At 38.6% G+C, this 27,557-nt stretch overlaps 4 protein-coding genes across 5 annotated transcripts; 2 read left to right on the top strand and 2 right to left on the bottom strand.

Annotated features, from left to right (window-relative positions):
• Nucleotides 1-1,525: 1,525 nt before the first annotated feature.
• LOC113227861 (sodium/hydrogen exchanger 8) lies at nt 1,526-20,502 on the bottom strand. Its single transcript, XM_026460935.1, has 7 exons — nt 19,197-20,502; nt 18,675-18,831; nt 11,828-11,982; nt 8,860-9,011; nt 7,158-7,286; nt 6,968-7,060; nt 1,526-1,929 (listed from the first exon to the last, which is right to left on the bottom strand). The coding sequence occupies exons 1-7, from the start codon at nt 20,425-20,427 to the stop codon at nt 1,780-1,782; spliced, it is 2,067 nt and encodes a 688-aa protein (XP_026316720.1). The 5' UTR covers nt 20,428-20,502; the 3' UTR covers nt 1,526-1,779.
• Nucleotides 14,505-16,324, top strand: LOC113227862. The gene is made up of 2 exons (XM_026460936.1): nt 14,505-14,568; nt 14,601-16,324. The coding sequence occupies exon 2, from the start codon at nt 14,658-14,660 to the stop codon at nt 15,996-15,998; it is 1,341 nt and encodes a 446-aa protein (XP_026316721.1). The 5' UTR covers nt 14,505-14,568; nt 14,601-14,657; the 3' UTR covers nt 15,999-16,324.
• Nucleotides 20,503-20,858: 356 nt separating the features above from the next.
• Nucleotides 20,859-23,184, top strand: LOC113227941 (UBA-like domain-containing protein 1). Of its 2 annotated transcripts, XM_026461049.1 has the most exons (4): nt 20,859-21,139; nt 22,410-22,487; nt 22,610-22,861; nt 23,061-23,184. In XM_026461049.1, exons 1-4 carry the CDS (start codon nt 21,029-21,031, stop codon nt 23,085-23,087), a joined length of 468 nt encoding a protein of 155 aa, XP_026316834.1. In that variant the 5' UTR covers nt 20,859-21,028; the 3' UTR covers nt 23,088-23,184. The 2 variants fall into 2 exon arrangements, with proteins under 2 accessions (XP_026316834.1, XP_026316833.1); XM_026461048.1 differs by lacking the exon at nt 23,061-23,184 and having other exon boundaries at nt 22,610-23,038.
• Nucleotides 23,185-25,360: 2,176 nt separating this feature from the next.
• Nucleotides 25,361-27,044, bottom strand: LOC113227977. Its single transcript, XM_026461089.1, has 2 exons — nt 26,887-27,044; nt 25,361-26,545 (listed from the first exon to the last, which is right to left on the bottom strand). Exon 2 carries the CDS (start codon nt 26,532-26,534, stop codon nt 25,890-25,892), a length of 645 nt encoding a protein of 214 aa, XP_026316874.1. The 5' UTR covers nt 26,535-26,545; nt 26,887-27,044; the 3' UTR covers nt 25,361-25,889.
• Between the last annotated feature and the right edge of the window lie 513 nt (nt 27,045-27,557).

Below are 27,557 nucleotides of genomic sequence, written 5' to 3'. Positions count from 1 at the left end.
AGTAGGCATTGCTCTGGCCACACATATTCGGCCGCAAGGGCGATCCGGATGCGGGGTTTTTTATAATGTAGGAGTTCATTTTGTATTCCATTGAGTTCTATGCAACCGTCAACATAGAGCGGCAGCAGCGGGTCTTTGACGTTGTATATTTTTACAACTGTGTTTTTATTAAGTTCCAATATGAATTCAACCGATTTTGTGTTACTTCCGTAACGCTTATAAAAGCAGAAAATTGTCTTGATTATTATTCGACAGCGATGTGGTCTATTCTTTAAACTCTTTGTTGAAAATGCTGCTGGTGCAAAGTCCCGGTACGCATTCCCGTAATTCCGCCCTCGGACCGCTTTTCCCGCTGTACCGCCACTGAGTAGACCGAGCTTAATTTTTTAAAATAATTACGATTTATGCCGTTCATTCCAAAATAAATAATATGCGACAGTTTGGTCATAATATTTACAATTTGTTTACCTAAAATAATAGTTAACATGTATTTTACACAACCGAAAACATAAAAGCTAATTTGTATATAACATGCCTCTACGCATAACTTTGGTAGCAGATTTTATGTTAAATTACTATCACATTAAAACAATGATCACAATCACTAGAATCACATAAAATTACATTTCTAATTATATAATTTCTATTAACAGAACCATCAATAAACATTGCATTTATAACAACTATTACTAAAAAAAGTTTTAAGCAATCAGGGGATCTACTCTCGATCTCCGTCCGACATCCGTCCGAAACAATTATTGTCAAATAAGTAATATTCGACAAAATTAAAAGACAAGTATCATGTATGAAGCTTCATTCGCATCACGCGTCTTTTCATTTGGTCAAGTATTACTTATTTGGCAGTAATTGTTTCGGACGGAGATCGAGAGTAGACCCCCTGAACAAAATCGGCTAGGTATAAATACAAAGAGTCCAAAATAATACCACACCTACTCTCTTTATACTTACATTCTAGCTCCACATACCGAACGCGGTGTGTCACGGTTTCTGCATAAATTAGACCGCGTGCGATTTTTATTATTTACAAAATTCTAAATAAAACCATGCCGCCATTGATGTTGGGAGCACCGTATACCGTGCTAAAATGCCTCAATTTTGAATTCTTTGGTTATTTGTCAAACATTTACCACTGACTGCCTGAATTGGTCTAAAGCAGACATGGGCAAGCACCCGGGTGTTAACGCCGTTACTTTGTTAACGCCGGGTTTAAATGAATTAAAACCATTAACGCCCTAATAAGAGGCCATACTATTCACATTGTTGTAAATCGAGTTTTGTTCAAATGGAATGATAATTATTATTACAAAATGTTTATTGCTTTCTGATATAGACAATTTTATTTGCCTTTCTATTGAATTATTCCGCTTGAAAATCGAATTGAAATAAATTGATTAAAAAATCGTTAAATCGTATGCACTTGAATCGATCTTCATACAAATCGAATTGTATGTGCATCCAATAGTTAGAATCCACACGATTGCAAGGTGGGTATTGTGTGGAGGTGCCTCTTTTTCGTGTAAAAAATACTGTTTACATCTAGTTTTGTAAAACGATGGAATTATACGAAATTCTGTATTCGCCGTTTATGTCCATGATTTTGGGCAGGAATGAGTTAAAACCTTTGGTTTGGATAAAAACCCGGGCGGGTTTATTGGGTTTTGAGCCACTGCCCATCTCTGGGTTAAAGTTATCATGACAATGGTTACCACAGTCCCACAGATTGTTTTTGCTTAATAAAATTTATCTGTGTGTAGGATTCTAAACGCCCCTCTGTAGGTTGTGCGAACTAGAAAGCGAGCTCGTTTGCAAGCTCTCCTCCTCATCCGTTTCGTGATCATTGGATATCCTGATGGCCTGGTACCACTGATTTGTAAGATCTGTCATTTGAGTTTTGCAGTCTTTCAATTCCTGCAAATAAAATGTTAAATCATGTATATATATAAATAACAGATTCTTGAATAAACTAACTTCATTATTATTTTATTATACAGGGCGTCACACGGCAATGCCACACGGAGGGAAACCATAAATACCGTAGATAGAAAATTTTACTAAAAAAAGACTTCAGTTTGGTTAAAAGCAATTGAAACTGCATTCAAAGATCTTTAAATAATCGCCTGTCCGAAACGGGAAACGAACTTAATTTTACTAAACTAATTGAAACGCCTCAATCATAAGAATTGTTTTTTTTTGGAAAGTATAGCATCGTAAACCGGTATTTAAGGTACTTTCTTTCCATGTTGTATAGCCCTGAGACGTACATAAAGTACAAGTTCCAATTCCAAGTGTTCCTTGGCTGCAGAAAAAAATTTGCAGTTCCCTTTGAAAATTGGCATGTGGGGGTCTCTAGGAGTGCTTGATAATAATTTGTGATCAATATTACATTTTCGCCTTTTTTTAAAAATGGCTACCATACAAACGTTATCATTGTTTAAAGAGCTGTTTTCATTGTTTAAAGCCAAGTCAAAAATAGGCCGTAGGCCGAGGTCCATCGGAGAGCGAAGCCCGAAGCGTCTGCACGCCACCGTAGATAGTTTATGGAGACTCTGCTACGAATGCAAGGTCTTACAATGGTTAAAAAATGTAAAACATAGTGATATTGTCAAGCTCTTCGCCGATTTCTTCTCGTCTGTTTATGGAAAAAACACAACAGTGTCGTACACCCCTGATTTCCCCGGTCATAATTACTCTGTGAGTAAATTACAGATACAGAGGGACACTGTATTGGCTTTACTAAGGAACATTGACTTATCTAAGGGTGCCGGACCGGATGGTATTCCACCAATATTTATCAGAATGACTGCTTCAGCATTGGTCGATCCACTTACTATAATTTTCAACAAATCACTTGAGGAAGGAGTGTTTCCGTCGTTATGGAAAACTGCTAAGATTACGCCGATTCACAAATCTGGTGACAAGAATAATGTCTGCAACTACCGTCCTATTAGTATATTGAGCTGGTTCTCAAAGTTTCTTGAGTCACTTCTATATCAACATCTGTACAATCATGTCAGCCCTGTTCTTAGTCGCAAACAGCATGGCTTTGTTGGAGGTAAATCGACTAATTCTAATCTACTAACCTATTCCACTTTCTTATGTGACTCTTTTGACAGCAAGAGGCAAGTTGACGCTATATACACTGACTTTGCCAAAGCCTTCGACCGTGTGAATCACTCGATACTGTTGGCAAAGGCAAATCACTTGGGTATTCACGGAAATCTGCTGCGTTGGCTTACTTCATACCTCCTAAATCGTTCTCAACTTGTTGCTCTGAGTGGTTATGAGTCTTCCCCTTTTTTTCTTGGGCTCCGGAGTCCCCCAGGGGTCCAATTTGGGTCCGTTTCTGTTCTTGATTTTTATTAACGACCTCCTCAATACCATCCAGTGTGAGTGTCTAGCTTTCGCCGACGATATTAAGATTTATTCTAGAGTTGTGAGAATTGATGATTGTGCGGCTCTACAGAAAAGTCTGGACATAATTACTGGATGGTGTAATAATAATCATATGTCACTTAATGTTGGTAAATGTCAGGTGATATCATTTACGAAAAATAGAAACCCATTGCTATTCAACTACAGCATAAATGGATCTACTCTAGCGCGAGTTCAAACTATTCGTGACTTGGGAGTATATTTTCGATTCGCACCTGACATTTCGGCCACATTACGATCATGTCTGCAATAAGGCAAATCAAATGCTGTTCTTTCAGCTCCGACATGCCAAACCATTTAATAATATTAAATCGTGGATTATTTTGTATGGAACCCTCGTTAGGAGCATCCTGGAGTATTGCTCATCAGTTTGGTTTCCTATATATAAAGTTCACGTAGATAGGATTGAAGCTATTCAGCGCAGATTCTTACGAGCTTTGTCTGCCAGATGTGGAGTGCGTAAAAGAGTGCACGAATACGAAGATCGTTTGAATTATTTCAATATGGTTACTTTGGAGGAACGTAGATGGATGAATGACCTACTAACACTTCATAAAATCACAAATGGACTCTCTGGTGGCTCTTTGCTGGGGATGCTGCTCTTCAACGTGCCGACTCGGTCTGTACGAATACAGAAATTGTTTTCTATACCAGTTTCTCGAAACAATGTTTCACAAAATAATCCTATCCATAGAATGTGTAGATGTTATAATGAAATATGCACAAATTGTGATATTTTCAACTGCAGCGTCCCTGCCTTCAAGAAGTCTCTTCTAGCAATGCGGTGTCATAAAAAATTAAGTAAATTGTAATCTAATGTTTGTTTTTTTCCTTGTTTCTTTATTAAGTTGGTCTTGTTTAAATAGTGTATTACCTAAGATTTTTGTATAAAAAAAAAAAAATGTTGTATTTTGTTTTTTCTTATTTATTTTTAAATGAATACTGTAAGATTGTTATCGAATGCTGAGCACAATTATAATTGGGCACAGATATGCGTATTGTAATAATTTTAAGTGTTTCTTTTTTGTATCTCTTTGTATCTGTTGTCTGTTTTTGTGTCAAACCTAATAAAATAAAATAAAAATAAAATACTTCCCGATATAGTGAAAGTAAGTTAATTATAGTGTTGTTGTATCTCGACCGTCTCTCCGTTAGACTCCTTTTTCTTGGAAGCTATGCCAGATAGGTTAGAAGTATTTTTATTTTAAAAATATAATTATATATATAATAATGTCAGACAATCACACCAATTTTCTGGTCTCAAATTAGGGAATTTCCTGTACTATCAGTATCTAAATAACGATGACTCCGAGGGCAATAACCTGAAAACCTTGACCAAAACCAACTTAAAAATTTTATTTTATAAATTGGCCCAAATTGAGAACCTCCTCATTGAGCGCCCATGGCACTAATGCCACTGGCTGTGCCACCGAACAGTATAAAGGCCCATTTAGATGGAGAGAGTTTATCGTCTCGAAGATACGATTATCGATAGAATGTAAAAAACTTTCCTCGTCTAAACATTTGCGATTATCGACTGTCCACGTGAGCGATAATCGCCTCGCCTTTCAATATTGAACGTCTCCGTGTAAACAGAACTCGAAAGCAAAAATCATATTTCGAGTTTCTGTATCAGCCATTTCTACCACGAGTGAAGTGCGCGAGGGTGTTTTAATTATCACTGCTTTTCTATGACAAGAATTAATGAAACGAGAACGAAAAAAAAAATTTGGATTAAGAAATGTTATAAAATTAAAAAAAAAATGTATAGTTCTCTACAATGCAATGAGGAGATTCAAGCACTCAAAACGAGTCCTACCGATTTGTATGATAATCGTATGAACTTGAAAAAATGTCATACGAGATCGTGTTTAGACAAGTCGAAAACTCGTAAGCAAGAATCTCCTTACTACATATTTCTCTGTGTAAACAGTCGAGGAGGCGATTAAGTTGCTTGCGAATCTCGTATGACATAATCGTAGGCGAGATTTTAGTTCTTGCCTGAGTGTAAACATTGTGTTACGATAATCTTATGGCGATTATTGCTTACGATAATCGCCTACGAGTTTTCGTCACGAAACTCGAGAAACTCTCTCCATCTAAATGGGCCTAAGCGTACCCCGTAATCTGAACCCGACCACTCGGCCGACCGTAAGTGGGGTACAGGGCTCGTATAATTATAACCTTACTGCACTTTCTAAAGAAACAGGAGTAAAATAACAGCATTGCCAATTTTCTTAATAATAATAATTACTGATTATATGTATTTAATTCAAAGTGTAGGTTGATCAAGCATGTAAATTTAACCTTTGTTGCGCGTGGTACTACCAGTTGAACTACTAGTAGTTCTTAGACATGGGGAATAGCGTTACATTTCTATCGCTGTGACTGTCGTTCCGGTTCCGAAAAAATCACGGTGATAAATCACCGTGATTTTGTCACGACTATTACTTCCGTGACCTTGTCACGCCTATAACTTACATCACGATATACGGTTTTAGCCAGCGGCTTCTTTTTAATACTTATAGCCGTTTTTTATAGAATGAATAAGTTTTTACTCCCTTTGTAATAAGTTTTAATTCCATTCAAAAAAGTTGATTTTGTATTTAATGTAATTTTGTTTGTTACTTATTTAATGCGAATCTTTGGGATGTTAAAAATAGCAATAAAGTGTAATGTAATTATACTTCTAGTAGAATACACAAAGAGATTATACATAAATATAAAATACCAACTCTTCCTACAACAAAACAAATATACAAAAATATTTTACTTTGTTAATAAACAGGTTTATAGTAACTGCTGCAGATTTTTTTCATCCGCCCTTTCTAGTAGTAATAAGCACCTACGACCCTTGTGAGTGAGCGAAGAAAGTCATCCTATCTCACTCACTCCAATCGCCGAAATGGCCCAATTTGAAGACAACGAGTGGCGCGCTCAGTCACAATATGTAATACGTATGTCGTGATGTGAGTGACGGGGATAGCTATTGGAATGGAGGAACACCTATGTGACTTTGGAACTTTGTTCCTTCGGAACGAGTCAACGGTGAACGGTTTGACGGTGGATCATCGTGACGTTATTTATCACCCTCCTCTAGTAGTTCCACAGCCAATAATAATCTCTCGTGTTACTACCGACAGGCCTAGTAGTATCAACAGTCAGGGCCATGACAAGCTTGACTCTTAAGATTTAAATGCTCTTGACCCTGTATACAATGGTTGTGTACATTTTATTTTTTATGTGCCAGACAACTACACCAAACTGGTCTCAAATTAGGGAACCCTCTGTACTATAATTACCAGACCACTGGAATTCACTCTGGGGCACTTGCCAGAACACCCAGACAAGAACCAATTTAGAAAAGTTCATTTCCCAAACTGGTCCTACCGGGTATCGAACTCGGGACTGCCGCATCCGGCATCCAGTGTAAACCGTTAGGCCTCCGAGATCGGCAATCGTGCGATCTAAATATTTTATTAAAAGCTATACTTATAGGATTAACTATACTCACCTGGTGTGTAAACCTTCGGGTAAAGAAAGGCGTTAAATATTTCATATCAAATCTCACGAAACCTTTTAATTTTGTTGTATGTGAGTAGTTGACCTGTAAAAAACACCAATCATACATGAATACTTATGAACACTGTCGTAGTATTTATATGACTAAAAACTTATAATTTCTATCCAACACAATACCATACCTCGAGTTCCTCTTCTGTTATTTCTGATAAGTGTTCAGAATCTATTGCTTGACCCCACTCCTTAGTCTTGGATAAACTGATTTCCTTTTGTTTACGTTGTGACCTGGAACGTTTCGTCTTTTTGTTGGCCTGTAAAATAAAAACTTGACTTTGTACTTACACAACTTTATTTCAATTTTATATACTTATTGATAGCGATGAGCGATTGCGAATGATTTCAATAATCTAGCCGTTAGTAATAAAATAATTAATCCTGTCATTCGAATGACAAGTTAGTATTCGTAAGATCGCATTGGGTTCGGTTATCGAACTATCTGAACTCGGTTACCAACTGAGCTCAGTTATCAACTAAAGCTGTCAAAGTTACAAAATAGGCCTGCTTAATGATCATTCATTAATAATTAACCCTTAACTGTAGTCGTGGGTCCAATGGACCTAAGTTCGTTCTTTAAACTCGCGTAGGAATCGCTGTAAGCGACGTAGCTCTTCCTACTCCTCAGTACCTTCCGATGTCACGCCAAAGCGCACACTGTGAGATGGACGTGTTTTGCTCGCTGCTCCAAACGTGAGTAATACCTAGTTTAGATTGGACCCACGACTATAGATACGTAAGTTTTTTGTGTGGCGTATTTTATCCATTTCAGTTTCTAGTCATGGCGAATCGAAAAAGTATCTTAGTAATTCAAGAATACATATTAGAGCAATGGTTGAACACTGATTTAGACAGCGATGAGGAAGAAATCGGCGAAAATTCTATATCTGCGCGCAATGCTATGACTTCAAATTCTGAGTAACAGTTTTCAGATAATGACGAGGATTTTGTCAGAATTAATGATCATGAAATGTCCTGAAATATCTGATAGCGAAAATCTAATGAAAATAAAGTTGAAATGATCTTTATGTAAACCTAACATGATGTGCCTATTTACATGACATATGTAAAAACTGTGTGCTATTCATGTTTTTAATTAGGTTAAATTGCACTAGTGTCACTTTTTTTTACCGGGAGACACTTTTCATTTTATTTTGTTTTTTGTAAAACAATATCTTTTCAAATGTAAGAAAAAGCTTTTGTTTGTAGATTTTGACATTTGTTTAATTTTTTATTGATTGTTTTTAGTTGACCTGGTTTCAGATTAAAAAAATTACGACTGATATAAATAGATATTGATATATATGTTCCTATCGTTAACTTTATACAACACAGCATTTGTTGAAGTTCAAATAATACTTTGAATAAAAAAAATTATATATATACATATATCATACTCTCTATTTTATCACCATTCCAAAATGCATATGTCCACTCACGACTATAGAAGCGTTATTTTTTTCCACGACTATACTTAAGGGTTAATACTACTAATCCATAGGTTCAAGTTTAGAGAAGTTGCATAATAAATTAATAACTTTTAGTCTAAACCTAAACGTTTTAAACCTCGAAAATGGCAAATTTTGAACATTAACCGTAAACTTATTATAGAAGGGTAGTCATTTAAATGAATTTGTGAATGAAAACAACTGCTTTATTCTTATTCCTCGTAGTAATATATGTAATAAATTACATTTTCATAAATGTACTGAGACACTAGTGTAAGAATGTTATTAATTTATTATTCTTTTTAAACTTATCTATCAGACTAAAAAAAAGACGTTCTCTTTTTTTTTGGAATTTTCATAACACACTCTCTTCATAACATACCCTCAAGAACTTCAGCAGAGGCATTGTAGATCCACCAAAGAATAGCGTGGTGAACAACACGATAATGAGAGTTGTTGTTATAATCACGTGTCGCGTTTCGTCCGAAAATTGCAAATGCAAAGACAAGGCGTAAGATATAGCTCCTCTCAGGCCTGAAATTAAACATTACACACTAAGTATTGGCAAAAGGTCGTTTTCAGAGAACCTCTAAAAATGCGTCCCTTTCAATAATTTTCGTATTATTACGAAATACGTATGTATGTATTACATGAATGAACTAAGCGTTATTTATTTAATATGATAGTTTGTTTACTTAGTCTGTGTTACACATAAAGACTACTTTACTACGCCACAGTAATAAATGAAAATTAAAAAGAGGTTGATTTCTCATTCGTTGAAGCCGGTTCCGTCTTCCTAATTTCAAGAAATGAAGAAAAAATGAACACTCATGGAAATTGCAACATTTTTCATCGAGGATAAACTTAAATAGCTTTCACGTCGAATACGTACCGTAACTTTCCAATTTATTATAAACAAATATGTTTTCCTGGGAATACAAAATTTATTCAAATTTTTCTTAGCATCGTAATATTAGTGTTATTTCAATTAAAAACAGCCTAATAACAAATGTTCATACCGCGTCACCTTCCCTTCGCACACGTGAGAAGGGGCTCCTGTCGGATAGGAGTTGTACTACACAGTCAAGTATGCTTGTGACTAAATCGCTCTCGTTCATATAAAGCAATCTATCTAAATATTAGGGGTTAAAGTATGAAATTGCCGTTTTATTGCAATAGGTTCTTTGAATTTTCATAGAATCTTCATGGTTTGAGGTTTTCGAATGAAACTTTTTTCAAATGGTTTCTGTGATTTTTTTTTTTTAATTTGAAACATTTGAATATCGACTTTCAATTGTTTTTGTTATTCAATTTAGACAAGAAAGATGGATACTGCGAAAATTCGAGTGATTTTTGAATACGAGTTCCGACGCGGAACTAACGCGGCAGAAACAGCCCGCAATATCAATGCTGCGTTTGGAGAGGGGTCTACTAATGAACGCACCGTGCGATTTTGGTTTAAACGCTTTCGTGATGGAAATTTCGACTTAAAGAACGAGCCACGAGGAAGACCTACATCACATAGGTGAATAACGACGAATTAAGAGAGATAGTGGAAGCCGATCCTAGTCAAACTACCCAGGAATTAGCGGCATGGTTTAACGTTATCTTACCCACAATATTGACTCACTTGCGTCAAATCAATAAAATAAAAAAATACGAAAAATGGGTGCCTCATGATTTGACTGATCTGCAGAAAGAAACGCGTGTTGAAACTTGTGTTGCCTTGTTGAACCGGTACAGAAATGAAGGAATATTGGATCGAATTGTAACATGTGATGAAAAGTGGATTCTTTATGATAACCGGAAAAGAAAAATGCAATGGCTGACCCCAGGTCAAATGCCACAACAGTGTCCTAAAGCAAAACTTACCAATAAAAAGTTAATGGTAACTGTTTGGTGGTCTCAGCATGGTGTTATTCACTATAGTTTTCTCCGATCTGGTCAAGCAATAACGGCAGATGTCTATTGTGCCGAACTCCGAACCATGTTGACAAAACTAGCAGTAAAACAGCCCCGACTCATGAATCGATCTTCACCATTATTGCTCCACGACAACGCGAGACCTCACACAGCACGAGAAACCATTTTGACCCTTCAGGAACTGCAGTTAGAAACCATTCGTCATCCTCCGTATTCACCAGACCTTGCTCCAACGGACTACCATTTTTTTCGTGATTTGGACAATTATCTACGTGACAAGAAGTTTTCTTCCCAGGAGGCAGTACAAAATGCTTTCACACAGTTTGTGCAGTCTAGATCGTCGGAGTTCTATAGCAAAGGCATTAATAACCTTCCCATTAGATGGCAGCAATGTATAGATAATAATGGCAACTATTTTGATTAAATAAATTTGTTAAAAATTTAAAAAATAAACAATTTAGATTTTCAGTACAAATCGGCAATTTCATACTTTAACCCCTATTATTATGTTTTAGTCTTATAAACTTTATTGTGCATCAATTAAACAAAGGGAACTTCAAAACCTACGCACTTTTATAACGGTTCAGAATATTCTATGACCTTATCAACTAAAAATTTATGCAAACATCATTCTTGTCGCTCTCATCCTTGTCTACTTAAAGTAACAACCTGACTTAAAGTCAGACAGTTACTTTAAGTATAACATTTAGATGGTGACGATAAAGGTGGTGATAGCGACGACGATGATGGTGACTATGATGATGATGATGATGATGGTGATGATGATGATGATTGTGACGATGGTGTGTATGGTAATGATGATGATGATGACATATTGATGTACAATAAAGTTTGCATGACATTAACAAAATACATTACATAAATGGCCTTACACGGATTAGAAGGATTTTATTATAAGAAGTTAAATTACAATATTTGTTACATGTTCAATGTTGTTAAATATTTTGTGAACGATAAAATGTGTGTTATAATAAAAAAATCTCATTACTGTGCCGTCTTTCTCACTTAGAGTTAAGCGAAAATCATTCGTGTTACCGCAATCTTATTCGTGTGACCTAAAATATCATTTTTTTTTCTGTGATTTGATAATTATTGACATTATTTGTACTAATTGTACGTTTAAAACCTTAAAACCAAAAGAATAATGGAGTTTTACTAAAATCACTCAAAAAGTGTCTTTGAAATTCGGAAAGTGAAATTCACCTAAAAACACTTCCCAAATTTTAATCTTAGATAAACATTCTCAATTAATTAATTACACTGTAACACAACTCGCGTATATTTTGCACTTGTACTAAAGCAGTTCAAGGAATTTTACTTTCACTTTTAACTTTGCTCAATGCGGCTTTACAGGGAAATGTTAAAATAAACTTATTTAACTTTTTTAACCAATGGTGTATACATACCACTGAACCACATAATAAACATCATCTTTCTGGTAATCTTATGCTCCCGGAACTTGTTGCAGAGCAGTGCCAATGGGAAGATGTTAGCAGCCCTCCCCAGTAGGCACATCACTATGCTCCAAACCACAAGAGCTGGTTCCACACGATGCCTGAAACTGAAAGATTCAACCACTTTTAATCTTCTATCAAGTCCTCAATTAAAATAAGTGACGAAAATCAGTTTGACATACAATATAAGCGCTTTGTTAGACGAGGCGAAAAATTTCGACCGCGCGGTCACCGCCCAATTACCACGCCTTTATGTACATTAATGGCGAATCTGAATTCTATTTACTAGGCAACAACATTTAAATTCCTCTTAATAATGACGCTCATTTAAGTTAAAACGTAAAAGCGAAATAAGTAGAGCTTATTTTGCCATGACAGAAGCACGCGGTCGCCTGTCGCCGCGCGTTCGCACTCATCCCGCGCGCCCGAAATTCGTGTAGAATAAATGTACCTTATGAGGTAGTGTTGCTTGTGGCTAAAGCCTATTATAAACCACAAAACAGCCAGGTAATACTAATGTGATTGGCACTCGTTTTTCAAAACACAATGAATGAACTTTTGCATAATTCATTAGTATGGCATTATTTGTAGAAATATTGTTTAGCTCATTTATCTACATACTTAGTTTCTCAAAATAATTATACAATGTCAATATATGCCCATTCCTCAGGGGTGTGTTCGTTGTTCCACCTCCACGCGTGCGAAGTCCTTGAGCAGTCTGTGATGACATGTTGTCACAGAAAGCCCAAGGGTGTAGCCGGTACACCCTGGGGCCAACACTGACAACTCTCGGCTTCAGTCTGAGTCTTACCAGTGAGGGCGCGAAGCGATCAACACGGCCCGGCCATGCGTTTATGAGGGTGGACCATGGCAAGTGGTGGGCGGTCTTAATTTACATCCTCCTGCGTTCATGCCTACGCAGTTGAGCGCCGTACGCAGGGATGAAGGAATCCTGGGGGGTAGAGCCCGAGCGGGGTGGGGACCCCGGCAAGCAATACGCCCCCTTTGGCCCTGATTTCCTGCCAAACGGTAGCCCTGTGACTAGCCAACACAGGGAAACGGCAATGTGTCCCGTCAGAGGGCCACAGGCGAGGTGTGGGGGGGGGGGACTCGGCCATGCTGACGGGGTGAGTATGTGCGGAACACCTGGCTGACTTTGATCGGGTCAGCCAGCCGCACATTTCGAGCCCCCGATGTCGCGCAGTGAGCTCCTAACCTCTGCACCTATACTCTCCTGATAATCCTGGTGTCCCGAATGGGACATCCCCAAAGGTGCGGGCTCCGTGGTGGGTGGGAAATCAGGAGAGTGAATTATAAGAACACTGCAATATGGATTCTGCAGATCAACAAAAATCACCAAATCACCCAAAACCGGTGGTACTGGAGGGGAAACCCAAAAGTGCCCCATCAAACACAAACTCGAACGTACAGCAGCGCCCTACGGTGAGTGGTAGGCCAAAGGGGAAACCCCAAGGCCAACCGCGTACCGATGCCGGTGCTGGCCCTACACCAGCGGTAGCGGCCCGAGCCTCGTGCTCTGTGGCCCCCGCTCAGACACCTGGCTCTGCATCGCAGAACCCAACATATACTGCCCTTGAGGCAGGGTGGACTCTGGTGAGTCGCAAGCCCAAAACCACGGCACCCATCCATATGGAAGGGGAAAGTGGCCAAGGCGAGCGACCACCTCCAGCTCCCAGCGGGAGCAGGGGACGCCCTGCCCGAAAGAACAAACGGGGTCGTCTCCGTGAACGTGAACGCCGCGAGATGAAGGGTAATCCGAAAGAGGGAGCGGCGCGGCCCCCAGCGGGTGGCGGGAATGGTGCAGAGACCGCGTTAGTGCGACCCACTGAACCGGACTCGCACGCCCCTGGAAGGGCCCCCCTCCCCCCAAGGAACCAACAAACACAAAAGGCACAGAGGTCCTCGACCTATGCCAAACGTGCCCGTCTTGACGAGACATTTTCTCCAAGAGGCGAGCGCAAAAGGCAAAAAGTCGAGAGGCCCGCCCAGTCAAGAACGTATGCCGAGGCCACCGCACCGGAACTTCTAGCGGTGATCACCTCGGCCAAGACTGGATACATAAGGAGCCCTGAATCAGACATGATACAGAAGGCCCTTTGTGAGCGCCTCTCTCAAGGAGCAGAGGAATGCGGTGAGGAGGACGTCGGCCCACAGTTCCGAGGTAAACCCGTCTATAGCGACGGGTCCCTAAAGCTGTGGTGCCAGGACAATGCCACCTTTCAATGGCTAGAGGACGCAATCAGCACCATCAGGCTGCCCACCGGGGAGCCCCTCTCATTGAAAAATGGGGTGGAGGCTCCCCGGAGGGTGGTCTGTGGACTGCTGATCCCCGGTCATTGGGAGGAAGCGCGCCGTATCGGACACTTGCTCACTTGGCAGAACAAGTGGGCGGAGGTCCACAGATGGGTTGTCCACAGGTTGCAACAGCAACAAGAAAACACTTTTGTGGTGGTAAGCCTACCTGAGGACCTGGTACCTGTTATCGTGGGGCATGGCCGGCGCTTTACTTTTCAGTTAGGCACGGTCTACCTCCGATTCAGGTCCAGAAGAGGAGTGTACACGGATGTGCCGCCTGAAAAGGCAGGTACATCAACCAACAAAACACATGCCTCCCCGGTGCCCTCTACCTCCACTGGCTTCACCAGAGAAGGAAAAGGGCCCTCCCTGACCCCCGTCCCTGTGGACGTCGCCAGCCATACGGTGGCGTCCAATAGTGAGGACGAGTGTGTGTCGGCGATGGGAGACATCTGCCTGAGCGAGGATGAGGACGACATACTGCTATCGGCTGATGGCGGTGTCCCCCTCGCCCAATAATTGTACCGTCATCCAGTGCAACCTCCACCACAGTCAGACCGCAACGGTTCAGCTTCGGAAGTGGTTGGAGGCAAACGACACAGCCGTGGCGCTGATTCAGGAACCGTGGATCGGCGCCCGCGGCCAAATAAATGGACTCTCACATCTGAGAGGTAAGCTACTATCCACTACTATCTCAGATAAACCACGGACATGTATATACTACTCAAACAAGTTACACATACAGCCACTAACACAATTCTGTTCCAGAGACCTGTGTGCCGTAAAGCTTCTAGCTGACGCGGCCACGGGCCTGCCTGAAGTGGTACTCGCCTCTGTCTATATGGCGGAGACTGATGTGCCACCACCACAGGAAATGGTACAGCTAATCAACCACTGCGAGCAGAACGGCCAGCACATTGTCGTGGCCACTGACTCCAATGCCCACCATCCGCTGTGGGGCATGGAACTCGCGAATGAAAGAGGTAAGAACTTAACAGAATACTTATTTACAACTAACCTTCAAATTCTCAATAAAGGTACAACACCAACTTTTGTAAATAAAAGGAGTAGAACCATCATAGACCTAACCCTAGCGTCAGACGGAGCAGCGAATCTTGTCCATGACTGGCACGTGTCCGAAGAAGCATCTCTCTCGGACCACAGATGGATAAGATTCAACTTAGAAACAGTTATCAAAGTACAACAACCGAAACGGAACCCCAGAAAAACCGATCGGAAAATTTACACTGACAAACTACACCAGAGCCTGGAGAAACCGGTAGCACCGGGAAGACTGCTGGACACAGCGCAGATAGAAATACAGGTTAAAGAACTGACGTCAAACATATTGAAGAGTTACAACTCCGCATGCCCATTAAGTGACCCAGCCCCGCGACAAGGCCACCAATGGTGGGGGCCTGAGCTTGAGAGGCTGCGAAGAAGGGTAAGGAGACACTTCAATAGAGCAATGAACACATGCGCGGATGAGGACTGGGAAAATTACAAGACGGCCAAATCCAAATTAAAGAAACGCATACGATTCAGGAGCACCGCGTCATGGCGAGGCTACTGCGGGAACATCACGTCTTGTGCACAAGCGAACAGAGTAAGAAAAATCCTAGCGAACTCAAATGCAAGTGAACTAGGTTCAATACGTAAAACAAACAACACATTCACAACTTCCCCTGAAGAAACGGAAAGAACCCTACTGGAAGCACATTTCCCAGGATGCAGGTTCGTCCGAGATGACAGGCGCGAAGAAATGAACTACAACACATCGACCCGAAACTGGCGATACGCTGAATAAGTAGTAACATACGAAAAAACAAAATGGGCAGTGAACACATTCGAACCATACAAAGCTCCGGGCCAAGATGGAGTTTTTCCCGCACTCCTACAATGGGGTGGGGACACACTGGCCCGGCACCTGGTTGACATCTTTCGGGCCTGTCTAGCCTTCGGCTATGTGCCCCATAGCTGGAGAGACGTAAAAGTCATTTTTATACCAAAACCAGGTAAGAACGACTACACTGATGCAAAATCCTTCAGGCCGATCAGCCTCACATCGTTCTTTTTGAAGACGCTAGAGAGGCTATGTGACAGAGAACTGAGGGACGGAGCTCTAAAGAACATTCCATTACACGGAAACCAACATGCATACTGCCAAGGCAAGTCCACCGAATCGGCCCTACATGCCGTTGTCGGCAAGATAGAAGAGGCCCTTAAAAGCAAGGCAATCTGCCTAGGCACCTTTATAGATATCGAAGGAGCCTTTGATAAAACCAACTTCTCCAGCATACAAGCAGCACTAAGAAGACACGAAGTGGATGAAGTGCTGATCAGCTGGATTAGCAATATGCTCAAACAAAGAACAATAAGAACTACAGCGAAAGAGACCCCATGGGCCGTAGTAGCGAAGGGGTGCCCTCAAGGAGGAGTACTGTCGCCTCTGCTATGGAACATGGTCGTAAATGATCTCATCACCAACCTTAACAAAGAACACTTCTATACAATAGGCTATGCTGATGACATAGCCATACTGATAACAGGCAATTATGCCAGTACACTCTGTGACATCACACAAGCTGCACTCCGGATTGTGGAAAGATGGTGTAGAGCATATGAACTAACAGTTAACCCAACAAAAACAGAACTAGTAATGTTTACAAACAAAAGATTACTGGGTAACTACCTACTACCCAAACTCTTTAGTACAGAAATACAATTATCAACTGATGTCAAGTACCTGGGAGTAATTCTGGACAACAAGTTGAACTGGAACAAACACCTGGACAACAAAATTAAAAAAGCTACTATCACCTTCTGGCAATGCCGTAGAATGGTAGGTAAACAATGGGGACTTTCACCCAAGATAACACTATGGCTTTACACAACGGTGATAAGACCTATGATTAGTTACGGTGCGATAGCCTGGTGGCCACGAACCAAGCTGACGACTGCAACTGACAAGTTGGACAAATTCCAAAGGCTAGCATGCATGGCGACGACCGGCTGCATGAGGACAACTCCAACTGCGGCGCTCGAAGCGATGCTGGACCTGCGACCCCTCCCACTGTTTATCAGACAGGAAGCGGCGTCAACAGCAGTGCGACTAAAGAGAGCCGGCCTTTGGAAGCACATGAGGACCCCACATACAGAAATCCTTTACAAGATAGTCAAAGAGGAACCGCTACTGGAGGCGACTGTGGATAGGATCCCAAAACAATACATTTTTGACAAAAAATACAGGATACAATTGTTTGAAGATCCCAACGAAGGACTAAACCTCAGAGAGGTCCGCGTATTCACTGACGGATCAAAAACAAACTCAGGAACAGGTACTGGGGTGTTCTCAGAAGACCTCAACATCAGAATATCAACACCGCTTGGTGACCACAACACAGTATTCCAGGCTGAATGTATGGGTATCAAGTTGGCAGCAGAAGCAATAATAGCGAGAAGAGTAAAGAATCACTCCATTCGAATACTCTCCGACAGCATGTCAGTACTTCAAGCGCTGAGCAGCTATGACATTAACTCAGGGCTTATATATGAATGCCATCAAGCACTCATGGAGGTATGTACACACAACCACGTAATTCTACAGTGGATTAAAGGACACAGCGGCTCACGTGGCAACGACGCAGCAGACGAACTAGCTAGAAAAGGGTCGGAGACGGATGCTGTAGGGCCAGAAAACAACTATACTCAAAGGTACAAAATCTTCTCATAATAACATATGGACAACCCTTACGGTTTGTAGACAGGCTAGGGAAGCACTCCCAACGCTCAACGCCAGTCTATCTCGTAAATTAATCAAACTTGAAAGACAAGAGCTGCGCACTCTATCTGCCGCTCTAACGGGTCATGGTCCATACAATAAACACCTTTTCAATTTAGGTATCACGGACAGTCCTCTATGCAGAGCGTGCATGGAGGGGGAGGAAACGGCCGCACACATCCTACTAGAGTGCTCCGGTGTGGCCAACTACAGGGCAAAGTACCTTGGAGTGCCGAGGTCGCTCCCCGAAGTCTTCAGAAAACCGAAAAGGCTGCTGAGATTCCTGGAGGAGCTTGGGTGGCACGAGTAGGACCCTGCACCCACCACACGCAAAATAGGCGCCTCGACGTCGAGTTGCGGAAACTAGCCCGTTGCACCAATACCAATACCAATACCAATACCATGCCCATTCCTCAATAGTCTTTATTGCGGAAAGTATGTACACAGCGGTTCTATCATCAAAACTTTTATTTTAAGATAAGATTAAATTCAATGCTTTAGTAAATCATACACAAAAATTTGTTATAACTAAATGAACAAAAACTCTGCAACAAAATTGCTGTGCAAAAAGTCACATTTCTCAATAACATTGTTACAGTACAACACTCAAAAAAAATGCTTGGTGATTACAGTGAACAAGTACATCAAACTTTCAAGTTTGAATTGGGCATTCTGGATTACAAAATTGGATTAGAAGTTTACCTGAATATTGCCAGTCCCAAGTAAGCAAAAACACAGGTCTCTGCTATAAAAGCCAGTGTCCTCATAGTCTGTTGCATGGTCACCTGAGTCACAGTCGACAGGTTAAAATGTGTGTAATGTGACATTACAACCCCACAAAACAAAATTGCCATGATTCCTGAAAGTAAAAATACTTCCCTGTAAATTCATACATATCATAAATTTTGTACTGGACTGATAGCAATAGGTAGACCATAGTTTAATTACAAAAGTTTGTTCAATATTTTGTACTAAGCTTATTAATAACGTAACTGCCTCCGTGGCCGAACGGTTTCCATACCGACCGGACTGCCTCGCAGAGGTCCTGGGTTTGATTCCCGTGTCAAGAGAAATATTTGTATGGCCTACATTTATTTATCTCGTGAGGTTGGGTGTAATTTGTGGTCTGTCTGTGTGTGTCCATGGCACCTGTGATACAGGGTTCCCTAGTGCGGGGCTATGAGTGTGTGCATGTTATTATTTTTATTATAATCACTCTCTCACCTGATAAGTGAATGCCTTCAGCAAGAACGTACGGAGCATAAGTGAATACCAACATCATTCCAAACTCAAGGGAAGGGTTTTTGCGAAGATCAACATGTTTTAGCAGAAGAGCACTCACAAGGGCAAAGACAACTCCTATGCCAGCAGAGGCAAAAAACATCAACCAAAAACGATTTATTGCTGAGAGAATTGCTTCTCCAGTTGTCATAATTGAATCATCAGGTTGCAGCACAGCTGTGGTTAACACAATGGACACAGCATCGTTTAATATGCTCTCACCAAACACTAACATGTTAAGTACTGGGTCTACATCCAAAGCCTGGAATATAGCCACTGTGGCAACCGGATCTACCGCCGATATAAGAGATCCAAATGCAAAAGATTCAACAAAGCTCAACTTATATACCACCTGAGCCAAACCAAGCAGATATATTCCAGCTCCAATAACAAATGCCGATATTCCAGTGCCAACAATGGCAAACAATAATATTGACCCAATGTTTTGAAAGAAGTTTCCCTTATGAAGGTTATATCCAGACTCAAATATAATGGGCGGTAGTAGTACCAAGAAAAAAGCAGTGGGGGAGAATGCTTCTTCTTTTCTCCAATTCGCTATATTCCTTATAGACATGAGATTTATAATCATACCAATGAGGGCCCCAAGGAACACTATAACAATACTTTCAGGCAAGTATGAGAATCCAGTTTGCAGCATCAGATGAATCAAGAGAATTCCTAAAGCTAAAATGCACAGCACAAAGAATATTGCCATGGAGCTGTTGTGCTCATCTTCGGCAGAACTTTTCCCTGGCAACGGTGCTGCATCAGACGGATTTGCTGCCGATACATTCGGCACAGAAGACGCGGACGCGTTGACATGCACCACGGCGAGAATTGACGACTCTGAAGGGCCGATTTCATAAACGTCTTTAGAACTTTCAGTCGAACTTGTTGAAGTAGTACTCGAGTTTGTAGTATTTTGTGTGTTTGCACTAGCTTCACTGGTTGTAGAATTTGGCTCAGCTGATCTCCTTGCTCTTGGTAATTTTTGTAGCACTTTAATATAGTGATCAAGGTAAATACTCGACTGTTCCAATGAAATTTCGTCATGTAAAGGTCCAATGTTTTGAATCATATCAGATGTTTCCCGACTACCGAAACAAAGACTTACACAAAAAACTAAAAGAACACATTTCGAAAACGAAAGAATTATTTGGACTAAACGCCCCATTACGCACTACACAGGGTTTCAATTTTAATATCGTATTTTGATAAATTCCGATACAATTTTCGAGTTCGGTCGACGGCCTTGACTTCAGTACACGTTTGAGTATGAGTGATGGAAAGAAAGCATACAAATTTTCATTCGTCTATACTAAATCTATGCATTTGACACTGTTTGACACACGTCAAACGCACAAATTAAAGATAAAGTTTAAAAAAAAGATACATGTTTTGCTCTTAATAAAATACATTTACACGACCAAAGTAATTGTAGTTGTAACAGAAAATACAAAGAAAAACTATATTGACAAGCAAAATTAAACTTAGGCTGTATGGTACCATTTATCAAAATAAATAAATCTGTCTACTCTGCCGGAACGCATCTGTCGAGCTGCTGTCAACAACCTAGAATATTTTTCGACCAACAAAAATATACCCGCGGCAGCTACGTAAAGTAATCGGAAATCTCTTTCCTTCTCGTTGTGACGACTATCTCACTAGCGCTAGTTGATAAATCACACTCGCATTTTTTTCAATATTTTCAAACATTCGTCTGCGATTTCTTGCTCAGTCGGTGGACTTTTATTTTTGTAGTAGAATTTAGTACAATGGATTCAGCTTTACGTGAACAAGTAATGATAAATCAATTCGTAGTAGCCGCAGGATGTGCACGAGAACAAGCAAAACAGTTGCTCCAAGCCGCCCACTGGCAATTTGAGGTAAATTTCCATTATATGTAAACAAACAGTAATCATGAAATGGCTGCTACATATTTTGTGTTTTGCAATAGCCTTGGCTCACAAAATACGTAGATATACGTAATATGCTCTTGTCTCTTTCTGTCACCGTTTGTTACTGTAACCGCATGTGAGACAAGAATATTTAGCAATTCAAAGCGAATCTTTTAAAACGCATTATTATTTATTTACCTTGTAATGATTACAATTATCCGACACTACTTGATAATGATAGCAACGAAATAACACGCAATATCTACACACTGTGATGTTGTGGCGCTGTGGTAACAACAGTATATGATTTGATAAATAACATATTTGATCAAAATTAGGCAGGATAACTACAGTTTTTGTATGACTCCCTTAGAAGTATGTTCACTCAAGACATTTGATATCGATATTTATTTCCTCCTAACATTGTTAAGGAAAACTTGATGTTTATTTATCACACTGTTCACATAAATGAACCCACATACTTTTCCAACCTTACATCTCAAGAGTTCTTTGTACCCATTAGTAGACTTGAAGTCCAGGGCCTAAACTCCTGACTCTGAAGCTATAGGAGATCAACTTGTAATTTTACTGTTTAATGAAGCCTAAGAAAATAATGGTTAAATTGGATATTTTTTTATGTAATAAACACTTTTTTAGTAATTATAGCTACACTTTGTTTAAGTGTAAAGTATTGCACCTTGGAAGGTTTTCCAAAATAAAAGCTTTTTTGACCTACCTATCTTTTATCTATTGTGTAAATATAAATGTATGCTTCAAATTTAAGGAAAAAATATTTGCTCTTTCTGTCTCTACATATAGGCAATTAATAGTTTAAAAATACCATAACATCTTATGAGAATTAGTTTTCTCTATGTTAGCTTTCTATCACAAAAAAAGAAATCAAAATATACTTTACACTGAGGAAATTTGTCACTTATTTAACAATTTGGTAGCTATATAAAGTTAACATAGAGATTGTATGTTAACTGTCTGTCTTTACACATAAGTATTTATTAGTTCAATAAAAGTCAAAAATTCTTTACACTGATGGGAATTGGTCTCCTCTATGTCTATACTTGGAATGATATAAATGATAGTTATTAATAGATCTATACAATTTTTGTTTTGTGTTTCAAACACAATTGTATGAAGTGTATTTAATGAATCTGTTAACTTTTTCAATTTCTTGTTTAGATATGAAAATTTGCTTCATTACCAGCAACATGGGAAATAATTGTCAACATACTTCTATTTTCAGACTGCACTTTCAATATTCTTTCAAGAAGTGGCCATCCCATCAGGAGCTAATGGCATAGCCGCTCCACACTATCGCCAGGTACAATTGTGTTTCCCAATATTGTACTTGAAAGAAATCTTTTGGTAAAACAATTAAAAACATGACTGACCTAAAATTTGATTTGGTGTACTTTGACTTTATGATGACAAAATAAATTTCAGCAACTAATGACACCATGCAATACGCCGGCGACGCCGCCGAACTTCCCCGACGCCCTTGCGGCGTTCTCACGGTTGTCGACGACGGGGAGCCCTAACAACGCTAGCAGCAGCACCGGTGGAGCGGCCCCACCGGTCTCACCCCTCGCCACACACCCTCCACCACCGCTACCACCGCAAATGCAAATGAATTCATTTTCTGGTGCCCCAAACCCTCAAAGCACTAACTACTCATCGCTTTCCTGCTCAACTGCAGTTAGTATTCCTACTAATATAAACAACACATTACGAAACATACATTAGATACATATTAAATTATTCATATTGATCAACGTCACTTATTTCTAAACTACGTTCTGTCCTTTACATTTTGACACACACTTTTATTGTTAACTATTGTAGATGTACTTGCCTAAGCAGTCGTAACTGGTTCTGATTATTAACTTTGTTTTAGGTGTGCAGTGAACAGATGCCAAGATAAATTGAAGAAATTAGTTTAGTAGCATCTATAATTTATTTTTCTAATGGTGCGCAATGTGAGCTGTGGAATTGTGTATGAAAATGTATATTACTTTACGGAATACCCCATTGCAATGTGTTGATTTTGCTGGACAATATGTTGGGGTGCTGTAGTTGTGTTAAAACATTATAAAATGTTGTATTCTATATAATATGTATACAGTGTTTTCTGAAATTAATGCACATGACACCTCTAAATCGAAATTTCTTGCTGGCATATATTCTAAATATTTTGTCAGTTCATACTGTGATTCTATTCAGTGCGACGAGTTTTGATAATCAGATGAAAACTACAGAAAATTATTCTGAAATCAGTGTTACGTGTAACATAGTGTTATCTTGTGTGTTTCAATTAAAACATTTTGTCTATCAAATACTTATAATGCAGAACAAAAACTTGATACTGTATCAGTGTGTTGTGCAGTTACTACTAATCTCGTTTTTAAAAAGACAGTACATTTAATTTGAGCAAACCAAAAAATATGCATAACTGTATCTATTACATTATGTACTATTAATTTCTAAAGCAACAAAATGTATTGTTGTTATGAAGACATTAGGCAGTTGTATTGAATAGGCTTAAACCTGGTGTCAATGTATAACTATCTCTCTAAGACCTTATTGCACAAACAATTTGGATTGTTACAAAAAGTTTAATTGTAAAATATTGATGTATGTTCGTAGGTACAACTTACTAGAGGATTAAAGTGTAATAATCACTATGCAAATTTGTGCATAAGTTATGCAATTATAAGCTAATATTAGATTTGCCAATGAATGTCTATTGATCATTTTGTTAATGACTATCATAACAAGATTTATGAAATTATGCTTGTAATTTATTTTTAAGGAAGGAGTTACAAATGTTGTGCTCAACTTAGTTAAATGTGACATTGAATAATGCAAAGTTCTATCCTTTTTTTCGATAATGCCTCAGACTTTAAACTAATTATTAGCTAGCTATCCATGATTGTTAAAATGTATATAAAATAAAGAAATACCTGTCACTTCATAATTATCTTGTTTCTGAAGTTAAGCTTTCATTACTTTGCATTAACTAAATAATGAAATAAATTTGTACAGCATCAATAAAAATGATAAGTCGTATGATACTGGTTTTATTATTACTAATAACTAAGTACTACATATAATGTAAAGTAATAATACATGGAAAATCATTCAAATTCTAATTCATGTTTAGACTTCTGAAGTTTCTTTTGTAGTAATTCTCCTATAGAAATCTCGGATATTTTTTGAATTGTTGCACTTGAGATATCTCCAATAGATCCAATTTCACTTTCTTCACTTTGCTTGGGACTGATTCTACTTTTGAGCACAATCTAAAATTCTAAATAAAATCATTTGCAGGTACTAATTCTCAAACGCAAACCGTACGATACAATGTTAACGTAACTATTTAAATTAAGGATTGTAAAGAAAATAGTAATTATTCCTCACTTTGTGTAGCCTGGGTCTTTCGTAAATATAAATACATAGTAATAACGCGACGAGTGAGGTAACTGTGAAAAGTAAGTAACTACAGGAGTATTTATATGCGTCCAATAATATTCCACACCAATAGGTTACTATAATGCTTAGCATTTTCAACGTGACCAATTTACAAGTGTAAGAAACGAAACAATAGTAACGCTTACTATGCGTACAGTGTATAAACTACACACTTATTTGCTCCCCAAGTTTGACCAAACAATATTTACGATTCTATGTAAATAAATTAAATAGATTCACCCCATATCACTGATTAATAATGTTATAGGAAGTGTCACAATGACATTCATAGTATGCTCTTTGGACTTAGAGGGTGGAAAAAAATAATCTTTTATATATAATATTTAGTGGAAAATTAAGAGACAAAACATGATAAGTTGTTTGATTTCTTAATATAGTGTCAAAATGATTGACAAGTTACCAAGGAACCCTGATGCACTCAAAATTCTGCTTCTTGCCGGTGGACCACTTGACTGGTTCACCCATTTCATAAGAAAATGTAAAATGCATTATATGGAAACCATTGGCTTTTAATATTTAAAAAGAGACTGAAAAGTGGAGTATACTTTTATCTATTATAGATATATAAACATATTCCCCAGTTTTGTCACTAAATACTGAAGTACAACAAATTAACAAGTGTTATAGTACTAACAACTAGTATTATTTTTATTGTGTAAAATAAATGTAAGACTATTAAAAAAAAAGAAATTTAATATTAAGATCGACATTTATTTAAAACAGTAATTGTTCCTATCTAAATTCTAAACACATGTAAAAAGACCTGACAAACAATAAGACAACCTCATTGTGTAGCTACTGCATGTAATTCTATTGTAATACTAACATTTATCCACTGTATAGATGTCGGTTACATTATTATTACAAAATATTCACATCTTTTGTATCGCCCTGCGTGTCCCTACACCTGCACACGCGAGGACCTGTACAACGTCACTGATAATGCTGTCTGAGTTGCTAAGTACTGGTCCTCATAAATATAACGTCAAAGTCAACACGCCACAAAGAAGATTACAAAACAAAAATACATTATAACAATTACATACAGAAAGTCTGAAACACCTTCAAACGTGGTTGATAAACAGTTTTGCTTAGAATATAGGTAGACAGACACCATGCTCACGCAGTCATTGATTGATTAAAACATACCAATTTACTAAAATATAGAGTAAATTTTATCATATTTATTAATAGGTACAGCCATTGGACCACATTTGTTTAATTAGACAATAAGCTAAATGTACATCATTTCAGCCATAGATGACATCTTCTTAGGTATGTGGACCAATGTTTCAAAATAACTTGCTAACTCATCAATTGTAACATCACAGGGAGGATTGAGAGCTTCTTGAGAGCATGACCCAGCTTGGCTCTTTGTGGGAACAGTAGCTTTTGTTTGCTTTGTTTTTTTTCTAGTGCTCTTCCACCACTGACTCTCATTACTTAGATCTGTGACTAAATTTTGTTCATTTGAGCCTGTTGATATCCTTAATTGGTTACAATTATCAACAAGGGCACACAGATTTATACTATCAGAGTTATTATTTCCTATTAATGAAGATGAACACTTTCTCCTTAAAAACTGGCAACAATCATCTTTTACGTTTAGACTTTGACTTGAATCTTGAAGCATTTTTAAAACTGGTTCTTTAAGAATTTTTTTCGGTTTCTTCTTACATATAGACATGGTTTTGATGTTTTTCTGAGTGATACAATTACATTTAGAGATTGGTATACAGATCCTCTCATATATGTTTCTTTTTTGTGGAACTGAAGAACACAAAAATGGATTTTCATCTTGAACATTTTTGTTCAATTTTAAAGGTTCTATCTCCAGTTTTCCCATCTCTACTCCCAGTGATATATCATCCTTTGCCATCGTAAAGGAACCTATAAAATAACAAGGAACACACATTGATGAAAATAGAAATGATTCGCAACATCACAAATAAGTAAAATACCGCAAAAGACAAAGAGTATGAAATCTAAATAAATATTGTGAAAGGGGGTCAGTGGCATTAATGAAATGTGAATTTAACAATACACACACGTATAGAAGCTGCTCTTTACAATGTTGAAAGTATTGTTTTATTTTACAATGATCAAAATAAGCAAATCATGAGATATTTTATGTAATGATTCAACTGTAATATTCCAATAAAACCTATGACCAACCATAACAACATTAAGTCAAATATCTCATATATGTTAAGCCCTCTTTTTACACTCACCATTCTTTAATCGATTATTTAAAGTTCCACAACGCTACTGAGCGTAAAAATAAACAAAATGCAAAAGATCAGGACCACGATTTTTATTTAATAAATGATAAAAATGATGCGTCATAACAAAAGCCATAGACTGCATTTTTTTTTAATTAAAACATTGCGGGCTTTAGATTCTAAATAATTGTCTTTTCTATTTATTTGGTTTTTCTTTTTACCAAACTGCCTCGTAGCTCATGTGATAAACATCAACGCCTTGTGCACAAACCAATAAGAGATACCACATAGCTTTGTGCTTGTGCCTCAAACAACACAATGAACTTCCTCACTTCCTCTCTGGGAAAGTTCTTGGTCCGGCACAGAGTATCAATAACTTGAGCTAACTCAACCTAACCATAACGCACGGCACATAATTATAAACTTACGAAATGTCAAGAGGAAGCGCGGGAACCTTTGAATGTGAAAGGCGGCAATTTTGGTTTTATTTTTCATTTATTCAAATATGGCGTATTTTTCTTTTCCTGGATAGTTCATATTTTAAATTAAAGACTTTACACGGCTCTTAACTTAGATTTAGTCTGTCTCTCTTACGAAATCTATGGCTCTTACTGAAGTACTGAAGACTTGGCGCCCGTTACACGGGGAAAAAATTTCGCGCGACCGCCTCGCGGCGACCG

The sequence above is a fragment of the Hyposmocoma kahamanoa genome, unplaced genomic scaffold, assembly GCF_003589595.1.
Source record: "Hyposmocoma kahamanoa isolate Upper Pololo Valley unplaced genomic scaffold, ASM358959v1 220, whole genome shotgun sequence".
Classification (NCBI taxonomy): domain Eukaryota; kingdom Metazoa; phylum Arthropoda; class Insecta; order Lepidoptera; family Cosmopterigidae; genus Hyposmocoma; species Hyposmocoma kahamanoa.
The sequence above is the reverse complement of the archived record's forward strand: the minus strand, read 5'-3'. Positions and strand labels throughout refer to the sequence as shown.

What these genes read in the sequence shown, in the direction of transcription:
- LOC113227862 (XM_026460936.1), top strand. Translation starts at nt 14,658, where the DNA reads ATGAGGACGACATACTGCTATCGGCTGATGGCGGTGTCCCCCTCGCCC.
- LOC113227861 (XM_026460935.1), bottom strand. Translation starts at nt 20,427, where the DNA reads ATGGGGCGTTTAGTCCAAATAATTCTTTCGTTTTCGAAATGTGTTCTT. An exon ending in TTGGGACTGGCAATATTCAG is followed by an intron (nt 11,983 to 18,674) that starts GTAAACTTCTAA and finishes TGAATCTTTCAG; the next exon opens with TTTCAGGCATCGTGTGGAAC. An exon ending in TAACAGAAGAGGAACTCGAG is followed by an intron (nt 7,061 to 7,157) that starts GTATGGTATTGT and finishes TGTTTTTTACAG; the next exon opens with GTCAACTACTCACATACAAC.
- LOC113227941 (XM_026461048.1), top strand. Translation starts at nt 21,029, where the DNA reads ATGGATTCAGCTTTACGTGAACAAGTAATGATAAATCAATTCGTAGTA. An exon ending in CCGCCCACTGGCAATTTGAG is followed by an intron (nt 21,140 to 22,409) that starts GTAAATTTCCAT and finishes TTCTATTTTCAG; the next exon opens with ACTGCACTTTCAATATTCTT. An exon ending in CCGCTCCACACTATCGCCAG is followed by an intron (nt 22,488 to 22,609) that starts GTACAATTGTGT and finishes AATAAATTTCAG; the next exon opens with CAACTAATGACACCATGCAA.
- LOC113227977 (XM_026461089.1), bottom strand. Translation starts at nt 26,534, where the DNA reads ATGGCAAAGGATGATATATCACTGGGAGTAGAGATGGGAAAACTGGAG.